At 46.0% G+C, this 14,529-nt stretch overlaps 1 protein-coding gene across 1 annotated transcript in view; it reads right to left on the bottom strand.

Annotated features, from left to right (window-relative positions):
* Window positions 1-200: 200 nt before the first annotated feature.
* The window catches only part of CIPC (CLOCK interacting pacemaker), a 19,817-nt gene continuing 5,488 nt past the window's right edge, over window positions 201-14,529 (bottom strand). Inside the window, exons 2-4 of the mRNA XM_002914714.4 lie at window positions 13,463-13,650; window positions 6,810-6,979; window positions 201-3,773 (exon numbers count right to left, since the gene is read on the bottom strand). Coding sequence (XP_002914760.1) covers window positions 2,880-3,773; window positions 6,810-6,979; window positions 13,463-13,598 — 1,200 coding nt within the window. The 5' untranslated portion in view covers window positions 13,599-13,650 and the 3' untranslated portion in view covers window positions 201-2,879. The remainder of the gene's footprint in view (window positions 3,774-6,809; window positions 6,980-13,462; window positions 13,651-14,529) is intronic.

The raw sequence follows: 14,529 nt of genomic DNA, 5'->3' as shown, positions 1-14,529 counted from the left end.
AAAATGACCTAAGCCGGAGGAAAGGAAAAGTTATGAAAACCATAAGGAAGCGACATGTGTAGCACTGTACCGTCCTCAAAAGATATCCATGGAGAAGTGGATCCTATCAAACCCATGCTATTCAAGGGTCGACTGTCCTACTCTAAATTTCCCTTCGTATTTTCAAGCACTTATAAAGCAAAAAGGCCGAACAGTTTTCAAGTAAGTGACTTTTATTTCTCTCTGACATTTCACAGTCAATTTCTACAAAACTTCATACTTCCTCAAGAGAATTCACATTTGGTAAATAAATCTCTACCCTAAAGAAGTCATAGCAGGAAAAACACTTCAATATATGCACAAGAGTTACTTTTCTGTTGAAGGAATCATAGTAAAGTCAGACAATACTATAATCAATAAAAAGCCACGAGTGTAATAAATTACAAATGTTATTAAACTCCATTCCCATAACCAGTTCCATCAGCAGCTTTTTCTAGACTTGTCTCACCCCCGCTAACAAGATCGCCAAAAGTTCTCCTTAAGTGTTGGTCTGAACTAAGAATTGCCTCTCACTTCCAGAAAACAGTAGCTCTGCCACGGCACTTCCTACCAGATCGAATCATGCCCGCTAAGACCATCGCTACTTACAGCCTTGTGCAACCAACGCAGCTCCTTCTGGTCTACTCCAAGGTTCCTCCATTTGCCGAGCTGGCGTCTGGCCCCGAGTGTCTGGGAGCCTCAGTGGACCTCTTCTTCCAAGAACTAGCTTCCCTATTTGGCTTCTTCTGCTCACAGCTCCACGAGGGAAAGAACACCCATGCTAACAGCCTAGAGAGACTTCCAGCACGAAGTCACACGATGAGAGAGGAGCCGGGAGGTGCTGCTTCCCCTGCCACTCAGCAGTGTGGATCAATGGTGGCTTTCATCATCTTTTACCATAACAGGAAGGGAAATGCAAATCTTAATCTAGGAAGAAGAGTCCAAGAGGCTGATAGCTCCACAAAGGGTTTTTCCGATGGAATAAATTTGGTTCTCAGCAAGTATGTTCAGATTTTTGACACTCAGTAAGACTCATGACTGGCGCCCGGGCTGTTCTGAGTGCACCTGTCTCTGTAGCTTTGCTGCCAAATACTTTCTGCCAAAAAGGAAGCTTCCTAGCATGGCGTGCAGAGCAGAGCTGTCGTAGTACCACACGCATTCAGGGCAGGCAGAGGGAGTGGGCCAAGAGGAGAATATTCAAAGGAGCTGAGAGTCTGCTTAAAGACACATTTGCTGGGATTTTGACTCCTTCAGAAAGCAAATGGCAGGTAATCATTCTGCACTGATCAGGAGAGTGCATTCTACCAAGCCAGGTCTGAGTTGGTCATGTCTAAATCATACCTGTTTAATAACAAAGTGGGGGCGATCTGAAGCCCAGAAATCTAAAAACTATGTGACAGTTGTAACTACCAGGTAAATGTGAGCATTAACTTCTGGCCTTGGTGAAACTTCCAGAACATTTTTCTTGGCAGAAAAGGTGAAACCGGTCATACAGAATTTCTTATTAAGGTAATTTGTACAGAGATTTTCAAGAGGATGACATTTTTTAATGCGATAAAAAGTCTGAAATGGTACTACTAAGAAATCCCATTTACCTTTACCATGAAGCTCAACGAATCGGCATCATCTGGAAATTGGACCACACTCTCCATTTCTAGACGAACTTCAAATAACCAAACCCACACCTCTGGCTTTGCTGCCGACATCCAACGCACGAAGGAAACGCAGAAGACTCTGCCCCACCAGTGCTCCACGGCACCGTGACATGCAACAAATGAAAACTTTGGACAGCCAAAGAAAATCAGTACGAAGGATGGTTTCCAATGTTTTGGGCACTTCAACGTCATGACCTCAGAATGATTTTAATTCAAAGTTGATCAAGCTTAGTGATCACTCCTTTCCTCTTTTACAATAACAAAAGGGGATTAAAAAGGTGGCAGCAGGGTTAACTTACATTCTCAGAAGCCACGAAGCTATCTTTTGAGATTTTCACACATAAAACAGGTTGCATTGTTTCGAAAGAAGAGAGAGGGGGAAAAAGCATAAATTTCCAGAACCCTCCAACTCCCAACCAAGAGATGCTGGCCATGTCACTTTCTTCAGAGTCTAAGTCAAAAAAGCAATTCAGCAATTATAATTCCAGATGGTACTGAATCCATTCCATACTTTACAAATCTGAAGTATTTTGCCTACCAGTTTAAGTGAAGAGAAATCTGGCATGTGATTAAAGTGTAAGAGTTCAATGGTGCCACCCTCTCCCCTCGACTTTCCAGTCCAGGAAGCCAGAGCGTCACATGATGAAGCACTTGCACCCTCGGCCCAACCTGTGCCCGCGGCACTTTAGTGTTTGCCCAGATGGCGCGATGCCTTGTGGAACGAATGCAAGCACGCCTCCCCTCTCTCTGTGACTAAGACATTCAAGGGAAGCTCCACAAAGGGATCCTTCTGTCACCTACTCCCTGGCTTGACAGGTGTCACTCTGCGTGCTCCTCCCTGTCACCCACTGTACCCTTGATCACAGTGAGTGTGTGGGATGGTGGGAGGCGACAGCCCCAAAAGCCCCACACAACCATCTCTCCTGCTTTGCCCTGTGACCCATCTAAGCACCTGCAGGCTAAGGAAAGGGGACTCGAGGGCACTCCGCATCTGAGGTCCTCAGAGGAACGGGGCCGTATGTAAACTGTGCACAAACCACAGGTTAAGACAGTGGCCAGGTACTGGCATGTGGCTTCCTAAGTGAACTGCCCAAGAGTTTTAAGTGTGGAAGGAAAAGCTCTTACATAAGCTTTGGGAAACAGGATTTAGAAACAGTCAAAGAGTTAAAAGAACCACTCAAGTAACAGGAAAATCTGCTCTCTGGATTACATGTCTGGATGGTCGGAGAATGCTTCTAGGTCACTGCCAGTATGCCTAGACCCCGAGGTTAAAGACGCCTGCAGCTTGGCCCAGGCCTGAGGAGCCCTGCTCTTGGTGGCCTCGATGAACAGCTGGGTCTGCTCCTTTAGCTGGTCTAGCTCCACCTGAGTCGCCTGGTTCTGGCGAATCAACTCCTTGGTTTTCAGCGTGATCTCCAGCAGACCGGACTTGTGGAGGACAACCAGGGTATTCTGAAAGCGCCTATGCTTGCTCTGCCGCTGCTCTGTGAAGAGCTCGGGGCTGCGGCAGAGGTGCTCGGCGGCCCACAGGGGCGAGCTGTAGCTGGCCGCCAGCGGCGAGAGCGGGGAACTGCTCTCTAGGCCGTGCAGCGTGCTGTCTGATGCACAGACAGGACTAGCAGGGGAGGCAAAGGTCAGGCTGGGGGCTTTAGCCACATGACTGCTGGACACCGGCTGAAGGGACTGTGGACTCCCACCAGCCACCAGGGAGGGCACGCCCTGCAGAGCAGAGTCCTCGGCAAGCTTGGCCCCAGGGGGTGCCGGCACTGGGGGGCTGGGGGGCACGGCACCAGGCTTGGTCGGCTCACTGGAAGACAGGCTCGGCCCAAGTCTCTCGGCACGGACTTTCTTCTGCATCCCGCTTTCTCCTCTTTCTTCTGGACTGAGGGAAAGGCCCCTTTTGCCTGGGTGGGGGGCTATTTTGGTGTAAGAATTTAGAATGGGCAAGTAGTTCCTGGAGTCCGACTTCTTGTCGCTGGCGTGACACGGGCTCACGGGAGACGGCACGGGTGGATGAAGGAACAGGAGCTGAGGCTGTGCCGAGATCACTTCGAAGGAGGGCTGGACGGTCCACGACTGGAGCTGGGATGAGCTGCTGCCCTGCACACAAAGGAGAAGAGCAGCACGCTGCCGTTACCTGCCGAGGAGAGGCGCTGGAAGCTTCTGTCAGGTACAGAGCTTCCCTCACATACGGGTAGTCCTTCTCAAGAACATGACTGGAAAAGTGGCCTGGAAATCCACCTGAGTCTGAAATCAGTGATTTGGGTTTTTGTTTTGTTTTTTTTAACCTTTCTTAAGGGAAAACTGAAGGAACTCTATTATTTTTATTCAAGTGTTATCTCTCAGAAAGAGAAACTGCAGGAAGTTGAAGTAATGACAGGGTTAAGGTCACAATGGAGGCAACGAAAATATGGACAGTACAACGTCCTGACGTAAGTTAAAATGTGCTCAAGGCTATAAATGTGTCTTTACACTAAAGTCTGTCTTCATTTAGTTGTATCGAGGACCTCTTTCACCTGAAAATGACGTTTGATCAGAGAGGTACATATTGTCGGGGCCCCTGTTTTTAAGTCGGTGACACCCAATAACCAGAAAGCCATTCAAGAGAACAGTGCTTACGCGGTGCTCACCACGGGCGGGCACCGGGTGACGGTTTAAGTGCGTGCTCTCACTTCACCTCCCTAACGCCCATGAGGAGTTACTGTTTCCTCTCATAAACGAGAAATGGAGGCTCAGTGGAAAGTGAAAATAACCTGCTTTAAGCCTCTAAGCTCCTAAGCGATGGAGCTAGGATTCCATCCTGGGACTGACTCTCAAACCCATCCTAACCATTCACTATTCTCTGCTTTTGTTACATCACCCCTCGATTACACATTTTTATTCTTAAAGTATTGACTCAGATGGAAGTCTAATAAAGAAGGGCATGGCTACTTGTCTCCAATATTTAAAAGCCAGTCCAGTTCCAACTCGGTCCCAAAGATACGCACATAGATGAGGCTAGCAAGAGAGAACCCGACGGAGGTTCTTATCCTCGGTGGGGTCATCAGAGTTACCTGAAGCTAGGGACTCTCTTCCCGCATCTGCACACCATACTGCACACACTTCAGGTTCTTGGATGCCTGGCTAGGAACTTTAGGCCAAGTTCAACTACAGTTCATCTGTACAAAGGCCAGGATGACCCAGAGGGCCCATTCTGGAGGCCGGCTGGTGTTCGAACACACCCTGGGATGTGCATAAGCAAGCAGTGCCCGGCCTAGCGACCACACTTCCTTGTCAGAGGCCCCAAATTAGGGGTCTTCTGAAGTAGAGATCAGCCTAGCCCACTCAGTCAGGAGCCAAACTTCGGGCTATCCCCCTAGTCACTTAGGCCATAAGGACAAGACCTACGAGGAAAAAGGATCCAGAAACTATCTAACTCATTGCTCTCCCAAGATGATTTCAGTGGATTGTTCTTAATAATGCTGCTGTATGCCCACTGCCCTCATAGATACTCTGCTTATTTGTTCTAATTATTGGATTTGACAATGTATTATTCACATTGAAATTATCTGAGGGAAAACAGGACAGGATTTTTGGCTTGGATAGGCTCTCAGAATCATTTCACATAAAGCCTTCATGTGAAAGATGAGCAAACCGACGTCCATGGTGGTTAAGTAATGATGTGCAAGACCACACGGTTCAGTGGCAGAGAGGGAATCAGACCCTCAAAAAAAAACACCTAAAAGCAAGTAGCAATAATCAAGACATTACACAATATGCAGAGATTTTTTTTTTAAGTGTACAATTATTTTAATTTTGGAATGTGCTGGATTCAAGCATGTCTGAAAACACAAAACCAAACTCCTAGACTGCTCCTCTAGGTCAGCCTGCCCCTGAGCCTCCAAGCTCCTGATCGAGCCCAGCAGCCTTCCTTCCCAGAGGTCTTTGTCCTAAAGAACGCCGCTCTGCTGGAAAAGCCTACTCATTCCTCAACTGCGGGCTGCTCAGCCCTCAGGAGCTGCCAGCCTCGCCTCCAACAAAGAAGGCACATAAACACAGACAGACGCACAAGAGAGCGAGAAGGGAGCAGGAGACGAAGGCAGGGAGAAAAAGAGCCGGGAGGGAAAAGAAAAAAAAACCCAAAAACCCAAGAAGCAAGTGGGGGGGGGGCTAGACAATCTCATGTGGGCTCCATCTTGTGTCTTTATTTCCTCTCTTCGTTTCAACAGGGACAACTATGCTTCCTCTGCCAAGGAAAAATCTTCAAATTCTTTCCCCCAAGTCATTAGGTTGCCTCGGTGAAAATCAGTTTGTGTTCCTCTGTAATAACGAGGTAAACAGTTCAGATCTTAGGGGTTCCTGTCAGACTTTCACCAGGTTCTCCTACCTAAGGTGGGAAGGTCAACACCACAAAGCCAGATTTCCGACTTCACTAGCTGCAAGCAGCCTCACGCAAGAACCGATATGCTTCAGAGCAAAGAAGGGTAAGGTTAAGTGTTCTTTAGCCAAGTTCATATGATTGAATTCTCTGTTTCAAACACCGGGCTGAGCTTACATTTTCATTTCTAAAATCTTCTTTTCTTGCAAATCCAGAAAATAATCACATCATATGCATAGTTACGTAATAAAGCCCAAACCAGGGCATTTTTCAATTCCACAACAATGCCGTGTGGACTCTACTGGGATAGCCATACCCAAACCTAAGAGCTGCTTTCTCACTAACGACGTAGCTTTGAGAGGACATGGAAGTTGCCTCTACTGCTCAAACAAATAAATACATCCTACATCTCTCAATTCAAGGGCAACTCAAAAAGAGATTCTTTTGTTTCTACCCTCAATTCTGTCACATGTTAGAATGTACCATGGAAGTTACATTTCTGCTTCATTCCTTTATACATGACTAAAGAATTCTGGGGTCCCTTTGGACAAACCAGGAATACAGAAATAAAGCAGTCCTACTGTCTGGAAAATGGGAACACGGGTCATGATTACTGCACTCCTTCTGAAAACACTGCACCCGAGACAGACGCATACATCAGTGTGGTTCCAGTGGTCTGCTTCTAAAATCTCTCCTTGATGGAGAGGGAGAGACACTGTACACAGGGAGCTCAGAAACTTTAACGTGCAGACACATCAGGAGACAGCAGTCCTCCTCACCTGTTTGACCAGTACATTCTTCATGACAACCATCGGGGACAGTGCAGGGAAGGCACTGCCTGCAGTCTTGGAGTTCTGCCTTGGCCTGTCTTCTCGGCTCCAGCCTAAGGCGCTCAGCATGTCCTCGGACTCCATCTGCTCTGCCGAGCTCAGACACTCTGAGCTCCCATCTGCTGGGCAGAAGAATGGTCAGTTTGCATAGGCTCTAGGCTAGGGGCTAAGCAGACCTTCTAAGGAGTTAACGGACTTCTCGAAATGGAATGAACATTTATGATATATGTTTTTGTGAATTTTTCTGAATGGGTCTTTAGCTTTCACTGTATTCTCAATGGAATCCACCATGACCCCGCCTACCACAAATGATTACAAATCACTGCCCTAGGACAGCAGACTCCCTTTCTAACTCTACTACAGACAAAAGCTTGCATCCATCAGGGTTTATGTGAAAGTGATCATCTCCAGTCCACAGGAAAGACAGGGTGAAGGTTTCAAAGTCAGATCATTACTTTCAAGAATCTGCTGCTGAGAGGGGAGGGGAGCGTGTGTGTGTGACCTGCAGCAGGATTTAGACCTCTAGACGCTCTGGGCACCACAAGATATAATAATAAAAACAAAACCAACCTGTAAACTTCAAAACTTATATCCATGCTGAAATTTAAATAGCTCCACCCTATATTTTCTAAGTGCACAATTCTGGGTATGTTCATCAAAGCCGAAATTTAAAATGTGTCTGTTAGCCCCTTCTACGAAAGAGGTGTTGGTACCCTAAGTGCACGCTGAGGGTGCCTCCCGGGGATCCTGCACGATGGGAGATAGAAAGCTACTCTCTGAGGTAAAGAAAATGAGGTTGCCCGAGGTGAAATGCATACAAAAAGGACTTAATGAGCTACCTGCTCGAATAAGCCAAGAGACTGCTGTAACCCCCCTGGTGGGGGTCTGGGAGTACACTAAGGCCCATCGAGACTCCCACAGCAATCTGGCTGAGGCAGAGCGGAAATGGGACTATAACTGAAATGAGGGTAACTGTCAACACTTGCATTTAATCAGAATCTCTAGTGATGTTTTTGGAATTTACAGATGTGGGGGGCCCTCCTCCATCTACTGAATGACTTATCTGGTGCCCAGGCAAGTGGATTTTTCATAAAGCACAAGGATTCCGAATATGCACCTCTAGTGAAGAACCAGGGGCAGAGACAAAGGAACTCAGAAGCAAAATGCATGTCTAGCGCATGGATCTTGGTTTCTAAACGCCATTCTGCGCAAAAAGAAAAAAATAGGGATCCTTGGAGAAACAGGTGAGTTCAATTCAAGTCTTTGGCAGTGAAAAGTACAAGATGAGCCTGGACATCTTATTGTCCCAGAAAACAAGGAAGTGCTCAAACACAAATGGGGTCAAGTCGAAAAGACACAGAACTATCTAGAAGCAGCTCCCACTGGCCAAATTTGGGACAATTATATAGGACTGACAAACTGAATTACAAAAGAATTCCATGAGTCCACAGTGGTACTCAAGGAGGTACCACAGCGGTACCCTGCTCTACAGAAGAGTGTCAGCTAATAAAGCGTACAAGAGATGATAAATCAGATCAGCATTTTTTTTTTAAAGATTTTATTTATTCGACAGAGAGAGAGACAGCCAGCGAGAGAGGGAACACAAGCAGGGGGAGTGGGAGAGGAAGAGGCAGGCTCATAGCGGAGGAGCCTGATGTGGGGCTCGATCCCACAACGCCGGGATCACGCCCTGAGCTGAAGGCAGACGCTTAACCGCTGTGCCACCCAGGCGCCCCCAGATCAGCATTTTTAAGCCACGAATGCAGGAACCGATGCAGGTAAGGATCATCAGCGGTTGCTAAAACCACGGGTCAACAGTTTTTGGGAAACAGGATAGTCACACAGTGTCAAAGTATCATCCCATAAATTATGTACTAATTATAAAGAGAAAAGGGTACTTCTACAATAAAGAAATCCATGCTTACACATTACCTTAACCACGTGATCAGCCAGGACATCCCCAACAACAGACAAACTAGGAGTCTCATTATGTGCTGCAGCGGCAAAGATGTAACATCAAGAGTGCAGCACTCTGGTCAAAAGAAAATGCTTATCCTGATTCTAATAATGGGGAAACTACCAGAAAAATCCAGAGTGTGAGACATTCTACAACAGGCCTCATTCATTCAAAAATGTCACCGTCATTAAAGAAAACAAAGGGAAGAAGGGGAGGAAGGAAAAGGCAAGGAGAGATGAGGGCGCTGCTCTATGCTCTTCTAGACTAAATCAGACTAAAAAGGACAATTAAATGAAACGCACAATCCTCAACTGAATCCGGGATCCAAAACAAATTGACGAAAAGACCAACAGTTATAACGGACATTATGGAGACAAGGGGGAAAATCTGAATATGGACTGTGGCTAATTAGTAACGACATCAATGTGAAAATTCTTGGTTATGACACTGATGTTGTAATTATACAGAAAAGTGTTATTCTTTTAGGAGATTCGTACTGAAGTACATATGTTTATATATAGATCTATAAGGTGTGAACAGAAAGAGGTGTGTATGTGTACAGAGAGATAAGCAATATGATAACACTCAGTGGGTCTGAATGCAAGACGTCTGTGAAGTTCGTTCCATTTTGTGTAGATCTGAAATTTTTCAAAACATAAAATTGGGAAAATAACTCAAGTGGGAAAAACTACCTTGGTTTTACAAATCCCATCGCGTTTCAAGGTAGCTGGAATGATAACTCAGGCACTGATGAACTCCCTCCCTGGCCCCTGGCCCAGGAGAGGCCGGAGGCATTCACGGGGGCGCTTTCTGGAGTGTGACGATGATTTTTAATCCCACCTTATGTCTGAACAACACAGTGCTTCTTAAAGCACTTCGACATAGAGAATAAGGCACCCATCAGAAAAACTATCAGACTTTGGGACATACTACCAAACAAGTGGCCTGACAAGGCTGAGGTCATTGGAAGGCATACCGAAGCATCAGCATCCTGGCAAAAAAGGGTGGTAGGATTACAGATAACGTTTAGTTTCTTGTTTACATGTTCCTAAATTTCGAAGCTTCTACAATGAGCACATATTACCTTCGTGATATGAAAAAGAGATGAAAAACAAACATGATATTAAAGAAAAAAAAGAGACATTAGGCCTACAATGTTTCCCAAACGAGTCTGATCACAGAAATGACCAGACACATGTGTAAAAGGCAACAAAACCCACCTTTCAGGCCCTCCCCGAGACCTTCGCTATCGTAATCTCCAGGAGAGTCTGGTGATCGGTATTTTTTTTTTTTTTAATTCTGCCTCAGAGAATGAACCCTGCCCCCACCTTGATCTCAGACTTCTAGGCTCCAGAACTGTGGGATGATAAACGCTCTGTTTCAGCCATCCGGTTTGTGATACTGTTATGGCAGTCCTAGCAAACTCATACACCATCCCAACCAATAAAAGTCTGACTACAATAACCTCAGCTTAATCCACGGCAATATTCTTATCATTCAGATAACAGGAACTGCACACGTCTCACGTGCCCCCCCCCAATTTCAACCATAATCTTAGCCCAGTCCCTGATGAGTATGGGCCAAAGGTTGGTATGTATATACGGAATGCCAATGCAAGGGAATCTTGTGGCTGTCTCATAGAAAACACCAGGAAGTATGGACAGCCACACCAAATGTAGATTTTTTTTATTTTATTTTTTAAAAAGATTTTATTTATTTATTTAAGAGAGAGAGAGAGCGTGCAAGGGAGCGAGAGCACAAGCGGGGGAAGGACAGAGGGGAGAGGGAGAAGCAAACTCCCCGCTGAGCAGGGAGTCCGATGCGGACTTGTTCCCAGGACCCTGGGATCATGACCCGAGCTGAAGGCAGACACTTAACTGACTGAGCCACCCAAGCACCCATGCAGATTTATTTTAGTCCCCACACAGAGTATTTTCACTCCAGTGTAACAACTGTGAGTATCTCAGCCAAAGTGTATTCCCCATCACTGACTACTTCTGATAGGTTACTGAATGAATAAATGAATAGATGAGGTGGATCTGGCTAACATTAACCTAAAGAATTTCATCAGAGCTCGCTACTTAAGTACTGGGCTATAGTGTCAAAGGTAGGGCCTCTGGAATCACACATCCTGGGCCTCAAATCCCATCTCTACCATTGACCAGTTGCCTGATCGTGGAAATTATGCAATCTTTTTTTTTTGTTTTAAGATTTTATTTATTTGACAGAGAGGGACAGTGAGAGAGGGAACACAACCAGGGGGAGCTGGAGAGGGAGAAGCAGGCTCCCCGCTGAGCATGGAGCCGGACGCAGGGCTCAATCCCAAGACCCTGGAATTGCGAACTGAGCCGAAGGCAGACGCTTCATGACTGAGCCACCCAGGTGTCCATAATCTTTCTTTTTTAAAAACATTTTTAAAATTTTTTAAAAGATTGTATTTATTAGAGAGAGAGTGTGTGCACGTGTGCGTGAGCAGGGGAAGGAGCAGAGGGAGAGGGACAAGCAGACTGCGCTAAGTGGAGCCTGAGGAGGGGCCTGATGCAGGGCTCAATCCCACGACCCTCAGATCATGACTTGAGCTGAAATCAAGAGTTGGATGCTTAACAGACTGAGCTACCCGGGCCCCTGGAAATCATGTAATATTTCTATGCCTCAATTTCCTCATCTGTAAAATCGGGAACATAATAGTTCCTTTCTTACAGGATAGTTGTTATGATTTACTTTATGTGAACTACTTAGCACGTTCCATGCCACGATGTGCCGTGGCTGGTTCCTACCAGCTCATACGGACTAACAGTATACATCTTTTCTAATTCCCTAAATCTTCCCATCCCCACATTTGATAGCATGGCATTAGTAGCTTGACATTAATTGGTCCTGGTGAGAGTGTATGCACCACGGAAACTGGCAAACATTATACATCAGGGGCCGGCTTGCCCACCAGCCATTGGTTATGCAGAACTTCTATGGTAACTTCTATATAAATGTTAACATCATTATTATTACTCAGTAGGTACTCCCACTTCCTTGTGAGTTTGAGAAGGCATTCTGCTAATTAAATGAGTAACACTGATGAGATTCCTTTAACAACTGAGGACCTCAGGGGAATCAGGACATTCCTGGGTGGTGGTGGTTGGTATTTTTTTTCTTTTAAGATTTTATTTATTTGAGAGAGAGAGCACGAGGAGGAGGGAGGAGCAGAGGGAAAGGGAGAAGCAGACTCCCCGCTGAGCGGGGAGCTGATGTGGGGCTTGATTCCAGGACCCTGAGATCATGACCTGAGCCGAAGGCAGATGTTCAACCAATTGAGCCACCCAGGCGCCCCTATTTTTCCCTTTTTATGTCACTTTGCAGTTTATTTCTATTGTCAGTTTCCACTGAGAACCTTCTCGGACACTCTTCTAGGTGCTTGGGCTACATCAATAAACAAAGATTCCTGCTCCCTAGGAGCTTATAAGTTTGTTGTTGTTGGTTTTTTTTTTTTTTTTTTTTTTTTTTTTTTTTTTTTGGTGATCAGTGCTTTTAACAAGAATCTCAGATGAGCCTTATGATGAGTCAAGCTTGGGGAACAATGCTGAGAGAGAAGAAAAACCCAAAGGGCTAACAAGCTGGCCCTCCTTCCCTGAACTGTCCTTACTCTAATCCTTCGATCAGTTGGTACTCTGTTCCTCTCTGAGCAACAATCTATTTATAATTTGGCTTCTCATGCAGCATGCGTACAGGGAGAAAACACACCAATCTAGCGAGGAGAGAGTTCTAATTTTCCTAACAGCTGCATTTCTCACTATAAATTAATAAATCAACAAAATGGATTGATTAGTCTCTGTGAAGCAGGATAACATAAATCTTCCTCTAGGAGAGGGGCTGTACTCTCAGGATGCTCAGCCAGCCAGAATCCCCTGGCATCATCTCTCTGCATCCTCTTGGCCAAAGACGTTGACACTAGAGCCATATTTAAGCCATCACCCTCAAACCTGGAAATAAAAGCACCCAGCACAAAATTAAAAGATTTGCTGTATAGGCAGCTAGCCCTTTCAGATAAGGTTTAAAATGAGCTAGTGAGGAAACCTGAAAACTGTTCTACTTGCTTGTCTCTAAGAGAGTCTCCAGTCTGGAACTGTACTAGGGGTCTCATAGTCCAAATACAAAAATGCACAGATCCTGGCAGGGATGGGTTGTGGGGGGAACTGTTTTTAGACATGGCAAAATTACCTTCTTAGCGAGAACAGTTATCTTAAATGATATGCTACTTTTGTTTCATTTGCTACATGGTGACCCCGCACAGTCATACTTTTCTTCCAGCAATGTAGCTAGCCATTCCTCTGAAAAAGGAGCTAAGACAAAAGAATGGTGAGTATTTAAGTATTTTTTTCCAGTAACTGTGTGCAACAGTTGGACATGTAAGATTTAAAGTTGAGAGAGTCTGAGTTGAAAAAAGACGGCCGATCATTCCTTCAGAACTAAGCCCCGGTGACTCTGACAGGTAGCCCACAGCATGGCTCCAGAATTACCATTTTGAGAGATCAGGTAGTTATTTAGCACGTACACGAAAGCTTCCCACATTTATCACACAAATGAGTTTTAGGGAGGATGTTTTTTAGGCAAATCATTCATTGCAATGTGGAAGGAATAAGGTATCTTTAACCTGAAAATCCAGAGTCCTTATCTGACTCAGCAGCGGCCATGCCGAGTTGACGAGCCACCTTCTTCATCTCTGTGCCTTTGCCCAGCTTGGCCGAGAGTCTTCTGGGGCTCTCTCGGGACAGGTTTTTCCTCTCCATGTTTCACCGGGCTAGAAGTGGCTTCATCAGTCCTCCTTGCATCTGGGTTGCCCTGGGAGAAACAACAATTACGTAAGAAGACAGTGCCTGGAGAGCTGACACGGGTGATCGGCCGGTGAGCAAAGCAAGGGCAGAGAACACTGGCCTCGCCCACTTCCTCCGTATTTTCTCAGAGGCCTCCGCTTACACAGGCTTTAAGTTTGCTACACAGAAGAATGGTTTCCACCCAAAAGGAGGTTCACTGTCCTCTCCTGCCCTCAAATTCCATTACAAATTCAGGGCACACAAACCACGCTCAGTAGAAGCTTTGTAAACTGCTAACAAAGGCACACTTGATTAGGCTTTTTGGAAGGGGTAACTCCCCCCTCCCCGAGGAAGGGACGGGAGGTGATGCCCATCTTGGACAAGGCTTGCCTTCCCAGCGTGCACTGGCAGGCTCCGGACCTGGTGCCACTGCCCACAGGAGAGTTGCTCAAATTAACCTTTCACAGCTTCGGATGAGGTACTGAACAGAGTCAACACAGCTCCTCATATGTGCAGGCTACATTTTGGCTTAAAGAGAACTTTTCCGCACAAATAAGATCATGTATAGTAGTGCTTTGATTCTATACAAGTCCACACACAACATGACTGCTGTAAATGTCCTCCTCAGTTGCTATTCCCTTTTACAGAGAAGGAAGCTGAGGCTCAGGTTAAGTGACAGTCATTTAGAAATAGTTATCCAGGGGCGCCTGGGTGGCTCAGTCATTCAGGCATCTGCCTTCGGCTCAGGTCACAATCCCAGGGTCCTGGGGTCGAGCCCCGCATCGGGCTCCCTGCTCGGTGGGAAGCCTGCTTCTCCCTCTCCCACTCCCCCTGCTTGTATTCCCTCTCTCACTGTGTCTGTCAAATAAATAAAATCTTAAAAAAAAAAAAAAAAAGGAGCGCCTGG

Source organism: Ailuropoda melanoleuca, chromosome 14, assembly GCF_002007445.2.
Source record: "Ailuropoda melanoleuca isolate Jingjing chromosome 14, ASM200744v2, whole genome shotgun sequence".
Classification (NCBI taxonomy): Eukaryota; Metazoa; Chordata; class Mammalia; order Carnivora; family Ursidae; genus Ailuropoda; species Ailuropoda melanoleuca.
Note: the sequence above shows the minus strand (reverse complement) of the source record. Positions and strands in the feature narration are given on the sequence as shown.